The 14,773-nt window shown below is 44.7% G+C and overlaps 1 protein-coding gene across 1 annotated transcript in view; it reads right to left on the reverse strand.

The window, feature by feature from the left end:
* Positions 1-14,098: 14,098 nt before the first annotated feature.
* Positions 14,099-14,773, reverse strand: part of MAP2 (microtubule associated protein 2) — a gene marked incomplete at both ends in the record, with an annotated part of 64,981 nt that continues 64,306 nt past the window's right edge. Inside the window, one exon of the mRNA XM_084264579.1 lies at positions 14,099-14,314. Within this exon, the coding sequence (XP_084120705.1) occupies positions 14,099-14,314 (216 nt within the window). The remainder of the gene's footprint in view (positions 14,315-14,773) is intronic.

Below are 14,773 nucleotides of genomic sequence, written 5' to 3' on the forward strand. Positions count from 1 at the left end.
TTTCACTTCCAGGGCTGAACAATCCAGATGTTTCACCTGGAACCGGCACACTACCCGAATTATTTTTGGGCTACCTTGTTTATATTCATTAGGATATGTACAACCTAATTTGGGATTTATCCCTTTTGTATATATCCTCCACCACTCTTCAGACCCTTGCATAATCTCTCCAATTTTTACTGCTAATTTAAGGGTTAATTCGGTTAGTTTTCTTTCTGCCCAATAACATTTTTCACAAATGTCTGGGGTATATTCTCTTTCTCTATAATGTACCCACCAATTGTCTTTACACACTCGACACTCAAAACAAAAGAAAGTATAACATATACATCCAACATTTGAACAAAATAAATTGTCATTCATAGACAGTTTTACTCGCTGGTTCTTCGAAAGGTGGCGTTTAAGTTGTCAGGATTGTTTGTAGTTTCCCACCGAGATTCTCGAACCGGTCTTCATTCTGCTAGTGTGTGTCCAACCTCTTTCAGCCGTTCAAACCGCAGTATCTGTGGTAAGCAACGCAAGAAAGGGTCCCTCCCTCCCGGTATCTTTTTTTCTGAGTTGTTGTTTATTGACCTTCTGGCATGTCAGGCACTTTCCCACCATCCTTTTGGCGATTTTATAAATTCCAATACACATATACTTGGTTCCAAAGTGGTCCACTAGTGCCTGTACTACCCAGTGGATAAATAAACAGCGACCTGTTGGCAAGGGTATGTCCCTCAAGTCAGGTCACACTTTAATATGATATTCTATTATGTCTAAGCAGTTATGCTCAAGTTTTTGGTTATTAGTCTCCCCTTTTGATAAAAAGGTGGCAGGATTGAGGCATGATTCAGCAGTTATAACTAAATCATCTTTTTCCATTAAAATTGCATCATACTTCAAAATCCTAGAATCAGTGAGACCTCTTCCTGCCTTCTGAGTCAGAATTGTCCTTACTTGATGTGGAGTGCTTACTATAAGTGCTCTTCCAAAAGTTAGCCTTCTGCTTTCTACCACCAAGAGGGCTGTGGCTGCTACTGCCTGTACACATTCAGGCCACCCTCGGGATATTGGGTCCAGCAGTTTAGATAAATAGGCAATTAGCTGTTGTTTGCCTCCCCACTTTTGAGTAACTCCCCCCCCAGGGCTGTTTCCTTATCTATGGTAGCAAACAAGTGGAGTGGTTTGTTAAGGGAGGGCAGTGCCAACACAGGAGTAGTGATCAAGTTTTGTTTTAATCCTTGTATTAATTCTTTTTCTTCATTACTCCATACCAAGTCATTAGGCTCTTCTAACAATTTAAAATATAATCCCTTTGGTTTTAGTACAAATGATTCAATCCATAGGCGACAATAGTCTGTCAATCCCAAAAATTTTCACAGCTCTTTCTTAGTTTTCGGGAGAAGTAACTCAACTACTCATCTTCTCAGGGTTTATTTTCTGTCTCCCTTCACTGATTAGATGTCCTAAATATTTAACTTTCTTTTCCATGTACTGCAGTTTGGTTTTTTTGATACTTTTAGTCCCTGTTTCCCTAGGAAATTTAGCAAAGCATTTGTTGTTTCCTTTACGATTCTCTTATTTTTCCCTGAGATTAAAAGATCATCTACATATTGTAGAAGGGTGACTTCAGTTGGGACTTTAAACTTTTCTAATACTTGTTTCAATGCTTGTCCAAATAAATTTGGTGATTCAGTGAATCCCTGAGGTAAAACTGTCCATCTAAATAAATTGTTGCTTTTGTCCTGTGAAAGGATCTTCCCATTCAAAAGCAAACATGTCTCTACTATCAGGGTCCAGTGGACAGGTCCAGAAAGCATCCTTTAAATCAATCATACTAAACCATCTGTGGTCATCTGGTGTTTTACTCAATAGAGTGTAAGGTTTAGGAACTACTGGGTGACGCACTTGAACTATTTGGTTTAACTTTCTTAAATCCTGTACCAAAGGATATGACCCATCGGGGGTTTTGTTTGTTTGTTTGTTTGTTGTCTTTTTTTTTTTTTTTACTGATAAGATTGGGGTATTAAAAGGAGACATACATGGTTTCCAAAGCTTATCTTTAATTAAACTCTCTATAAATGGTTGGAGACTTTTACAGCCTTCCAATGAAATAGCATACTGTTTTTGGCAAATAATTTCATTGTCCCTTTTAAGTTTAATCTTTAAAGTGGTAATGTTTAATCCACCTCGATTACCCTCTCGCACCCACGCTATTGGATCAATTTGGTTTTCATCTTCCTCTGTTAGTAAAGCCATGGATACCACGATTTGGTCATCCTGGGTTTTCAATTCCAATCCTAATTGTATTATCGAATCTCTTCCCAATAAATTAGTTCCGGAATCAGGGATATATAAATTGCCCACAAATTTTTTTCATCACCTAATCTTAAAGTGGTATTTTCAAACATGGGGACTGGGAATCCTTTCCCTTTTACCCCAATACAGTTATACTTTGGTCTGTATAAAATTTAAGGAAGTCCTAGAAGCTCAACCAGGGAGACAACATCCTCCTCCTGGGGTCCCACCTTCAATTTTATCAAGGATTCTTGGTAGGACCTTAAATTAATAAACTCCTGACTTCCCTATTCATGTTCAAAGGACATGAAGGGAATTACCCTTTCTTCTTTTCTTAGCTCAGGATATTCTCACTTAAGATGTCCCTGTTTGCTACACCCGTAACATCCTGCTGAGAGAAAACCAGCCCATAGGGATTGCCAAAGTTTTCCCCTACCTCGGCCAATTCCTCCTTCATTCATGTTTCTCACACCCCTCCCACTTCCTTTTGTCCAGCTTTTCCCTCTATCTCTAGGTGAGACTGGCTCTGTTCTTTTCTTTACTACCTCATCAACAGCAGATACCATCATTTTTGCTTTCTGCTTCTGCTTTTCTTACTCTCTTTTCACAAACACTTTCTGAGCCTCTCTTAGTAAATCTTCCAAAGATCTTTCACTCCAACCATCTATCTTCTGTACCTTTCGCCTAATATCAGGTCATGCTTTAGTCACAAAATAAACTTTCAGAAGACCTTGTACTACGGGATCTTCAGGATTCATACCTGAATATTTTCTCATTTGATCTCTCAGTTGCTGTAAAAACACTGAGGGTGTCTCATCTTTTTCCTGATCAATCTCAAAGGCTTTAGTAAAGTTTTGAGACTTAGGAGCAGCCTCCTTTATACCTTCTATGATTAGGTTTCTTAAATCTCCCATGTTAAAACAGGCTGTTTCTGCTAGTTGGGGTAGCAAGTATTGTGACCAATTGCTCGCAGAATCTTTTCCTTTAGGCTTTGCACATAGATTTTCAAGCTATCAGGGAGACCCCTAATCAGTGGTTTAAGGTGGACCAGATATACCGGAGTGGCAAGGGGAATGCCCGGCCTCCATGGCTCATACATGCTTGAATGCACACAGCCTTTTTGCACTGATTCTGCCAGCCCAGATAATTTAATGGAGCCAGCAGCTTTTCACCCAATCCTGTCCCTGGGGTAAGGGACAAGATCAGTGCATCTCAAGATTGCAAAACTTATCTATCCCCCAGGCCAGGGAAGAAGCATCATTAGAGATACTGACTGCCTTAGAGGCAGCCATCCTATAATTACGTACAAACTTCACAGGGGCAATACATCCTGAGAGGGCCACACTGTATTATCCAAATTTCCCCTGTTCACTCTCAGGAGGTCACACTGTAGTTACACAGTTTACGTTACCCGTATCATACACTCTTTATTCTTTCATCGCCTAGACAGCTAGTCCCCTCAGTGGGCAATCATTAACCCCAAAGGACTGTCTGGCGGCTTACCGTGTAGCACTACCCTTGGGCTACCCATGGGATCAGACAGCTTGCTCTTCTTCTGTCCCATCGTCTGGAGCGCACTCAGTCAACAATATATTCACTCGCTTCCCCTGGTTCGTGGCTCACGCCCTCGCGGGCAATGAGAACCGCACTACTGAGGGTCTGCACTCGCCTGGGGAATGCGAGCTGCCGGTCCCCCTCTCATGCACACACACACTCGCCGCGCTTCCAGGATCCCTGACCCAGACCGAACGGATTTCCCCCCCAGATACTCACGCGTCCTGCGTCTTCGTCCGGACCTTTGTGCACAAAGTTTATAGGGTCTGCCGGCCTCCCTTGCCTAATATCTTGGAATTTGGGTTCGTCGGTGCAATCGAGATGGGAAATGGGCTACCAAGGCCGCCAAACAACAGGCGGGGCGCCTCCCTGATAAGACCAAGAGTCCCATCTCGTGAGTTGCATCCGAGTCACGGCACCAAATTGTTATAAATTTGAGACATACTCCAGTTGATAAAGCCAAACAACAATTTATTAATTAAGCAAGCCTGCAAGATATAGGCAAATATCAGCGCTGGGCGTCCGGAGGAGACCCTTGCTCCTGCAAACGGCACGCACCTCACCCTTCTGGAGTCCCCTTTTTATAGTCCTGTAGTTCCAGGTACACGTGGCATATTCCAGTGTTTTTCTGTAGCTGTGTAAGCTGGTAGTGGGGGTCGTCCTGGTCCCCCGTAGTCCTCCTCTACGTTGTGTTCAGTATCTTATTTGGTTAACTCATTTAATCCTATCAGGATGTTGCTAGTGATAAAACAATGGTTCCCCTTTTGACCTGGTTACCTATTCACAGCCATAGTCTACCACAGGCACCAACTCAGCAAGATCTGAAGTTCTTTCAGGGTGTTACTAGTGATGGAACAATGGTTCCCCTTTGCCCTAGTTGCTTATTTACAGCCATAGAAGGTTTGAGAACAATTACTTATTACACCTTGTTTTGGAGGCAACATACAAACACACCCCACAAAGGGCACAAGAAGGGAAACAGCTTGCAACTTGGGAACTGTGTAAGGAAAACAAGAAAACTTTACACCTGGAGTATTTTTCTTATCTCTAAACTGAACTTCTGCTTGCAGCAGAGGCTTTTGGATTTGCAGTCAGCATCATACTGCACCTGAACACTAACACTGCAGTGGGTGCTGCAAAGAGAAAATCCTCCAGATCAGCCCCCTGCTTTCCTTTAACGGGGCATAGAAAGGAAGGAAGCAAACTCTTCAGAGGGGTCATTACAGTAGAGGTATAGCAAGGTGTCCTGAAAATTCACCTGTGCTCTGTCCACTAGGCTACACTGGCATCTTTGCTGGCACAGAAACATGTCTGTCTGCCTGCAAAAAGGTCTAGACCAGTGCAAGAAGTCACAGCTTTCAGGAAGCAGACATGGGGAAGACTGGAGGTGGCAACATTAGCTCTGCTATACTCCAGCAATTCCCGGCCCACTCAAGTACTTGGGCACAGAAAATACCCATGACACTGTATTTCCACTTCCATCTCTTACTACAGGCAGTATCAGTCTGACACCCCTCCAAATTACAACTCTGCTCAATCACTACTTTATTCATCTCACAGTTGTGTTTACACATTCATCAGAGCTGGATTCAGCCTTGATCCACAGTCCAAGCTGGCAGCGTGCCACGGAGTGGGAACACTGAGTAGAACCTGAGCACGAAGCCCTCACTCTACACATGAATGCCCAGAACAGGGAAACACTCGAAACCTCACCGCCTTGCATTTGTTTTCACGCTGATGCTCTCCAAGTCCTCCCCCTCAATCCCTACCACACATGCGCCTAAGTACTCATACATCTTATTTACCTATTATTCCCTTTGTGCAGAAAGGATCAGAATCCATGCTCTCAGGAGTATCTGGAGTCACCCTATTGTACATCAGCCTTTCCAAGAGCAAAGCTGTAGACAGTTCCTAACTCTACGCCCCAGAGCGAAGATCAAAGACAACTGTTTAGCAGTTCCTGAGAGTTTACACTTCCATAAGCTGCCAGGAGGCTTTTGTCCTTGGCTGAAAGGACCCATACCGAAGATCTTTTCACTTTCCTTAAAAACACATCATCTGCCATGCGCTGCTAATAAGACAGCAATCAGGGAACCATCACCTTCTCTTTATTTACTTTAAAAGGAAGAAACAGGTCCTTACCAGACAGTCCTCAACCACTGTTCTATCTGTGAATGCTTAAATCGCGATTTACTCTTTTGTTCTCAACCTCTTAATCCTTCCCTTTTTAGCAGATGATACATTAGTTCTGCCTTGTGCCTAAGCACCCTTAGGAGGGTGCTTCTAATGGATAATTAACAGCACTTAATTATTCCTCCAGGTAGTTTGACTGCATTTATTTATGAACATTGCAACATTATGCAAAAAGTCCAGCTTGCCTAGGGGCTGGGAGCCTTAAGGCAGTCTTCTCAGCTGCGTCTCCCTCACACTGCTCAGCCTCCCAGCCGCGTTCAGAGGCTTCTTCTTCCGTCAGCTGCTGTGGAACTGCGCAGAACACGCAAAGCTACCGCAGCAGCTGCTGCTGAAGCTCTCCCTTCACCCGCGACGTTGCCACCCGCATCTGTATGGCACAGGCCCGAAAGCCCTGTGGGACAGGCACTAGCAGCAGCCTCCCCCGAGCAGGTCCCGAGGGGGCGGTGCAAGAGGAGGGAAGCCCGAGGGCTGAGGTTTCCCCGCTTCCCCACACTGCAGAGCACCTGCGGTGCGGAGCTGCCCTTCTGAGCGCTCGCCAACAGGCCCAGAAGCACGAACTACTTCAGGCGGCCCTCGGACCAGTCTCCCCTGGTAGTTTTCGGGACGACCCCAGGAGTTCATCCGCCCGCAGCTCCCCGTTACCTTGGGTCCGCGCCTTGTGCGTGGGGCCAGGCTACTCGGGACGAGCCAGGGACACTCCCTCCTCGCACCCCATAACAGCCGCCTCGCGACCTTTAGCGCCCCCGCGGTATTTATGCCCGCCGGAGCGCGCGTGCCCCCTGCGGGCGCAAGGCAGCCGTTGCCCGCGCGAGCCCTACAGTGCGGCGGGCGCCATTTTCCTGACGAGGGACGCTCTGGGGAATGAGGTGGCTGCGCCTAGTCTCGTCACCCCTCACGGCATCGGGCCCGGCAAGGGCTGCGGCTTCCGCCCGACGGGGGAGGGAAGGAAGGAAGGAAGGAAGGAAGGAAGGAAGGAAGGAAGGAAGGAAGGGAGGAAGGGAGGAAGGGAGGAAGGGAGGGAGGGGCCGCCGTTCAGCCACGGCAGAAAGCAGTGAGAGGTTCCTGCCGGTGCTGGGCCTGGCTCTGTGATAAAGTGATGGCTCTGGCTGTCCACGTCGCCTTCGTGCTCCAGTTGCTCAGAGCAGGGTGATGCTAAACCTCACCTCCAGGCTGGTACCCCAAGGCGGAAGCCAGTTGAAGCAGGGAAACAACACTACCCTGCAGAAACCGATGCTAGCTGTAAAAACACAGACTTGTGGCAACAAGTTAGTAGGGATGAGGTGAGAAGAATGACTATGCAGCACCAGCAGGTGCATGGCACCTTTTATTCCCAGGGGTAGGGCAGTGATGAGCAGTGGTTGAACGCAGCAAGAGCTGTATCACAAACACTAAAAGCAGACACAAGCAATTAGATGACAAGCGAGTTTATTTTGCAAAACAATCACTATACAGCAACAAATACAATTGCAAATTGGATTGAAAAACATGAACTACCTACCACCAGTCATTCAAGAAATGCCTCTTTTATGGTAACAGGCTCTAGAATTATCAGAAAAAACACAGGTTTGTAACAGCAGACTGTATTCCTTGACATCCCAGCATACAGCATGTTTATTTGTTGGCTTTTTCTCTTTGCTAAAGTTGAAGTGGCTTTTACATGCTTGACTTTTCCAAGTACAAAACTAATTTACCTTCCTGCAGTGGGAATTGCTGGAGTTGCAGAGGGAATTGCTTTAGCAATCTGACTAGCGAGTGAACTCGACACACACCTAGGCTAGAAATCTACCTGCGTCGATTCTCACAGCAAACGTGATCTACTCTTCAAGGCATTTGCCTTTGAAGGGACATTTGTACTTGGGTTTACAGACAGTATTTGGTCCAGCATGGAAAAAACTTCTGCTCACATGTGGTATATGCCACACAGGCTGCCTTTTGACTCCATTTGGGTCACGTATATAGGCAAACTTAGATTTGTAAGCAGTCACGATGAGGTTACTACTGTACTTTAGCAGAGCGTTGAATGGATAATACCATTTACTGCTGTACAGCGAAAATATACATAGCCCTCGTGGGCATACAATTTCCCTCATCAGTATTAGTTTTCCCTTCACTGCTGCTGGACAGAGTCTTGCTCAACTTAGATTTTGTTCCGCTTGTGGTTACATAGAAACACAACTCTGCGCATGGGGCAGATGCACTTTTTTTGTATCTACAACTTGATGCATTATTAATTTGGGGCTCTCCCCTAGCTGTCCAAACAAGGTTTCACCATTCCTTTTGTCTGGATTATCTCTGCTTTGTTACAGAGTTGGGGTCTCGGGCACCCAACATACCTACTGGCACAACATGCCTGTGGAAAAGAAACATGATGCAGTTTCCAGGAAGCTGGCTGTATCTTCTTTAGTGGGCATTACATATTAACAAAACCATTGTTTTTAAAACGCTCTTCTTGAGAAGTTAAGATTAAGATGAGCATTTTTTGCAGGATGATGTGGAATACCCGTGTAGAAGGGTATCACCTTTTTAGAAGGGATAGGCTAGGTAGGAAGGGTGGGGGAGTTGCCCTCTATGTTAAAAAGTGGATAGACTGTGAGGAGCTCTCTCTCAGAAGTGGCCAGGAGCAGGTTGAGAGCCTGTGGGTCAGAATTAGGGATGGGACTAATAAAGGACAGCTGGTGATAGGGGTCTACTACAGACCGCCTGATCAAGAAGAGACTACTGATGAGGTTTTCCTCCTTCAGCTGCAGGAGGCATCGAGTTCATAGGCACTCATCCTGATGGGGGACTTTAACCACCCAGATATCCACTGGGAATACCACACAGCAAACTGCAAGAGATCCAGGAGACTCCTGGAGTCTGTAGATGACAACTTTCTGGTTTGGGTATTGGACAGACCGACCAGAGGTGATGTGTTGCTGGACCTGGTGCTCACCAACGTGGGAGAGATCATTAAAGGTGTCAAGACTGGAGGCAGCCTGGGCTGCAGTGACCATGCCCTGGTTGAGTTTGTGATCTTGAGGTATGTGGGTCTGGTAAAGAGTGGGATCAAGACCCTAAACTTTAGAAGAGCAAACTTTGATCTCTTCCGCAACCTAATAGGAGCTATCTCATGGGCTACACTGTTAGAAGGTAAGGGGGCCTGTAAGAGCTGGGTAGCGTTTAAACAGCACTTCTTCCAAGTCCAGGACTGGTGCATCCCTTTGAGCAAGAAGTCAGGAAAGGGTGGCAGAAGACCTGTGTGGATGAGTAAGGAGCTCATGCGTAACCTCAAAGGGAAGCAGAAGGTCTATGAACTGTGGCAAGAGGGTTGGAGCACTTGGGAAGAATATAGGAATGTTGTCAGGGCCTGTAGGGACACGACTAGGAAGGCTAAAGCCCACCTGGAAATGAAACTGGCAAGGGACATAAGGGATAATAAAAAGGGTTTTTTTAGGTATATGAATAGTAAGAGGATGACCAGGGATAATGTGGGTCCCCTGCTGAACAAGGCGGGTGTGCTGGTAATGGGGGATGCTGAGAAGGTGGAGATACTGAATGCCACCTTTGCTTCTGTCTTCACTTCCAAGACTCCCCCTCGGGACTCTCAGACCCCAGAAGAGAGAGTTTGGGAAATGAAGAGCTTCCCTCTGGTTGAGGTGGGGGTGGTCTAGGAGTGTCTCAAAGGGATTAATGCACACAAATCCATGGGTCTGGATGGGATGCATCCACGTGTCCTGAGGGAGCTGGCGGAAGTGATTGCTGAGCCGCTCTCTATCATCTTTGACAGGTCTTGGAGAACAGGAGAAGTGCCTGAAGACTGGAGGATAGCCAATGTCACTCCAGTCTTTAAAAAGGGCAAGAAGGAGGATCCCAGCAACTATAGGCCAGTCAGCCTCACCTCTGTCCCTGGAAAGGTGATGGAACAGCTTGTTCTGGATGCCATCTCCAAGCAATTGGAAGAGAAGAAGGTCATGAGGAGTAGTCAGCATGGATTCACCAAGGGGAGATTGTGCTCAACCAATCTCATATCCTTCTATGATCTCATCACCGGCTGGGTAGATGGAGGGAGAACAGTTGGATGTCATCTACCTTGACTTCAGCAAGGCTCTGGATACTGTCTCTCATGACATCCTGATAGCAAAGCTGAGAGAGCATGGGATAGATGAGTGGACAGTGAGGTGGGTTGCGAACTGGCTGTTGGACCGAGCTCAGAGGGCGGTGATCAGTGGAGCAGAATCTGACTGGAGACCTGTGACTAGCGGTGTTCCCCAGGGCTCGGTGTTGGGTCCAGTCCTGTTTAATATCTTCATTGATGACCCTGATGAGGGAATAGCATCCACCCTCAGCAAGTACGCTGATGATACAAGCTGGGAGGGGTGGCTGACACGCAGGAACACTGCGCTGCCATCCAGTGAGACCTGGACAGGCTGGAAAGCTGGGCAGGGAGAAACCAGATGAGATTCAACAAAAGCAAGTGTAGAGTCTTGCACCTGGGAAGGAATAACTGCTTGTATCAGTACAGGCTGGGGGATGACCTGCTGGAGAAGAGCTCTGTGGAGAAGGACCTAGGGGTCCTGGTAGATGACAGGTTGGCCATGAGCCAGCAGTGTGCCCTGGTGGCTGAGAGCGCCAATGGGATCCTGGGGTGCATCAGAAGGAGTGTGGCCAGCAGGTCTAAGGAGGTGATCCTCCCCCTCTACTCTGCCCTGGTCAGGCCTCATTGGGTTGGACCCGATGATTGCTTCAGGTCCCTTCCAACCCCTAAAATTCTGTGATTCTGTGATTCGTTGAACATCTAGAGTCATGTAACATAACTTTTTTATTTAACAGCACAAAACTCTTGATTTCTTTTCATCTAACTCCACAGCGTTCTAGGATTCTTTCTATGGAAGGATGATCACGATTACAAAGGTCTTTGCTTGAATCAAGACAAGAAAGCTCATTTAATGCATGAAATAAATGACTTGGTGTGTTACACTGCTCTAACTTTGGACTCATAGGTGGCTTAACTAAACTTCATTTTCTAGAGTATGTCAATTTTAAAAGCAGAATAAAAAAAAACCTAGAGTCACAGGTTAACACTGTTCTCACTAGCTGGTGTTCGTCTTCAGAGAAGCTGAGGTTCAGTAGTACCATAGACTCTCTCCCACACTGGCAAAAGGCATAAAAATAACCCCAAACCACTGCAAGGCTAATTTATATTGATGTATGTTCAGAGCAACATGGTATAAATACTGTTGTCTCATTTTTTCTTTCTGTCTATTGTTTTTCCGGAAAAATGGGAAAAGGCTTTTACTGCACCTCACTTGACACTGTTTCCATGTGAATTCTTCCGATTACTCTAAGCAAAAGTACAACAAATACAAGGCAGAAATCAGAATCCTCCAGATGCACTTAGCATGGTTCTAAAATCACTGTCCTTTGTATAAAACAACTGACTTACAAACTGTATTAGGTACTTTATAGTGTGAAAAAGCTTTTTGCAGAGCGGAAATGTCGTGTGTGGGGCTGTTACGAGTTCATCTTCAGTAAAATTTTGTGACATTTAACGGTTTTGTTTTGTCTTTGTACTGCTGTGACAGCATAGCCAAAATCCCCCTTTGGTCCACTGAATATTTACTCTCTAGTGACTGTGCATTTCCTACTTGAATTTCATGATGGGGAATCCTGTGCTATTAATTATCAGAATCCTTCTCTACAGACATAAAAATCTTCTCTATGAGTCTTTTCAGCTCAAACCCCAACCCACACACGCACACATACAAATTAAGAAGGAAAAAGAACAGATCAAAAGCTTCCAACACACAATGTTAACCTAATACATGTATCAAATATAGCTCAACTGACAGTGCAAAGTTTAGTTAAGAGATTTCAAAAGGAAAAGATCGAAGAATCTGCAAGAATGTAAACTGGTCTTTTTGTAATGTCTACTGTATATACAGTATCAGCAGATTATTATCTATCAGCTATCCTGAGGGAAACTTTGGAGGGAACCAGCTACTAGATGGTTCAATTAGTCTTTCGCCCCTAGACACGGGTCGGATGACCTATTTGCACATCAGGATCGCTATGGACCTCCACCAGAGTCTCCTCTGGCTTTGCCCTGCCCAGGCATAGTTAGTTCACCATCTTTCGGGTCCTAGCACGGACGCTCATGCTCCACCTCCCCGAGCTGGGTGGTGACGGGCGAGATAGACCAGTGGTGCACCCGGGGCTTGGCTTGTGACACACGCCCCCGGATCCCACCTCAGCCAGCACGTGCTGGCCCTCACCTTCATTGCGCCACGGGCTTTTGGGACAGCCCCTGACTCGCACACGTGCTAGACGCCTTGGTCCGTGTTAGTATCTGCTGATACAATATGTACAGTAGACAGATTCTTATCTGCTGATGAGTAATACTACCATATTACCTTCAGTGTTCTCTTACTGTCTGTTAAGAGAGCGTCGGAGTTCTCGCAGGTAACTCCGTTAGATGGGTTGTTTTTGTATCTCTGCCCTTTATCTTTTATATGTGCGCTTTTTCTTATACTTTTTATAGTCAATATAATCCCACTTTGCTCAGATTTTAAGATGCCCTATTTAGTGATGAATCGCTATGGCAGCCCAGTCTTGGGAGCTCATTTTATTTATTCTCATACTGCAATTTACAGGCATCTCTGTTTTGCTTATCAGTGTTATCTGAGTGCCTGAGTGTATACATAAGACATCACTGAAGGAGCAGAAACAACATCTTAATACTATTTTCTGTGTTTCAACTTTAGCAAAAGAAAAAAAAAAATCTAACATTCATTGTTACTACAGGTGATTAAAGGAAGGGGGAAAAAAAGAAAAAAAGAAAAAAAAGCCAGAACCAAACTATTACAGATTTGTTAAAATTCTAGACTCCAAACTCATCTTTGGAGACCCTTTTACGAATGTCTGGACCCCAGAAAAAAAAATAAAAATAATACCTTTGTGAAGATAAGGAGGGAAGGGAAGAGGAAAGGAATCCTTTTTCTAACATCACAGAAGAGAGACTTGCATCTGGCACTAAAACAGGGTCACGGCTTTTAGTTGTTACAGAAAGCAACTTCATGCTAAAATTTTCATCTTTTTAAAATGTATTCTTATGAATAGGGAAAAAAAACCCTGCTAACATCTACTTTTACATACCTAAAATTGCAACACCAAAGGGTGCAAGAGACACAGATACTGTGAATAAAGAAGTAGAATATTCAAGTATATGAGGAGGGCGTATCACAAATGGCCACAGAGAAATATATATATCTATAATACTGTATCAAACAGATGGAAAGGATGTGAAACCGGTGGAGCGTACACAAATCTAGCCGCTTAACCAACTTTCTAATCAGACACAAGTCTGGTGGGGTGGAAGTGCTTGCTTTCAACAGCTTTTTTACATCACTTCCCCAACCACAGTTCAAATGTTTTCAACTACTATTTTTAGTTATTAGTTAAATAATTTATTGGCTTTTTCAGCTATATACTGACATAATTAACCAGGTCAAAAAAAAATGTTAATAACTTAAGTTTTGTTCTACTCATTTATACAAAATAACACTTTTTTTTTAAATTAAACTTGAATTTCTCTATATGCTCTTCCTTCTGGTAAGCAGACTGTTAATTTAGCCTGTAATAACTTACAATGGGCAACTTTTCTTTTTTTTTTTTTTATTTCCCTATCTATCAACAGAACAGTGAAATGAGCAACTTGGGATATTAACAAGGCTCTTCAGAAAGAGGTGGATGGCCTTCAGGCACATGAAAAGTAAAAACGCATTTTATCATAGTACGGTACTCCATGCAAGACAGAGCAGAGCAACAATAATTGTCCAATGTAACATACTGCAGTTGTATACCCATGTAAAGCCAGTGTCCTCCTGTTGTAAATGGAAATCAGGCCAATTTCTGCATCTATTTAATTACTTTTTTTTTTTCTGTTTTTTTTTAACTGTATGGTAACTACAAGTCTTGGGATATGACTTAGTTTTAGACACGGTAAAGAATGAATGTAACATCTGCTCTGAGCCCATTCCTGCCAAGAGCTCATGCCTAAAATATTATTACTTCATACAACGCGAAATGAGCAAATTCATAAGCCCTGCTTTGCGAGGGCTGCCGTGACATCTTCAGCGAGGGTAGCAAGCTGGGGCGATTCAAGCAGGTTGATGCTTCCAGAGGATGAGACGTTGCTGAGTCTGCGTGGTGAAGCCACGCTGGACCTGCCTGGTGACTGCGTGATGATCTCAGCCCCGTGATCGACACGGGCTTTAGCGTGCTCTCTGAAGTTTAGCTTCTGGCTGTCAATCTGCTCCAGAAAAGCAAAGAATTTAATACATCATATATCCACCAAATTGCCTCATTATAGATTATCATTTGGGTCTGATCGTGTGTACTTTTAAGAACTCACACAAGTTAGAGAATGTAACACATTCTGAAACATTTTTTCCAAATGTTTGCCAAGTGATCTTACTTTCAAGATGTTTTCCTCTTGTTTCACAAAGCAGCCCTCCACCATACCCACACTACAAACTTACTACATCATACCCATGCTGCCCCGCGGTCCCAAACAAGGTTTATCCTTGTGGGGAAGCTAAGCGGACAAACTACAGGCTGTTTCACTTTAAGATTCGCTCTCAGCTCAGATGTGGGTGTGAGATTGGTCATTCCAAAGGGAGCAAGTGGCATTTGAGTGTGCTTGAAGGAGAATGAACAGATGTTTCCTACTCAATTCAGAGCCACTGCTGATTTGACAGCTCTAATGAAT

Source organism: Gallinula chloropus, assembly GCF_964237585.1.
Source record: "Gallinula chloropus genome assembly, chromosome: 5".
Classification (NCBI taxonomy): domain Eukaryota; kingdom Metazoa; phylum Chordata; class Aves; order Gruiformes; family Rallidae; genus Gallinula; species Gallinula chloropus.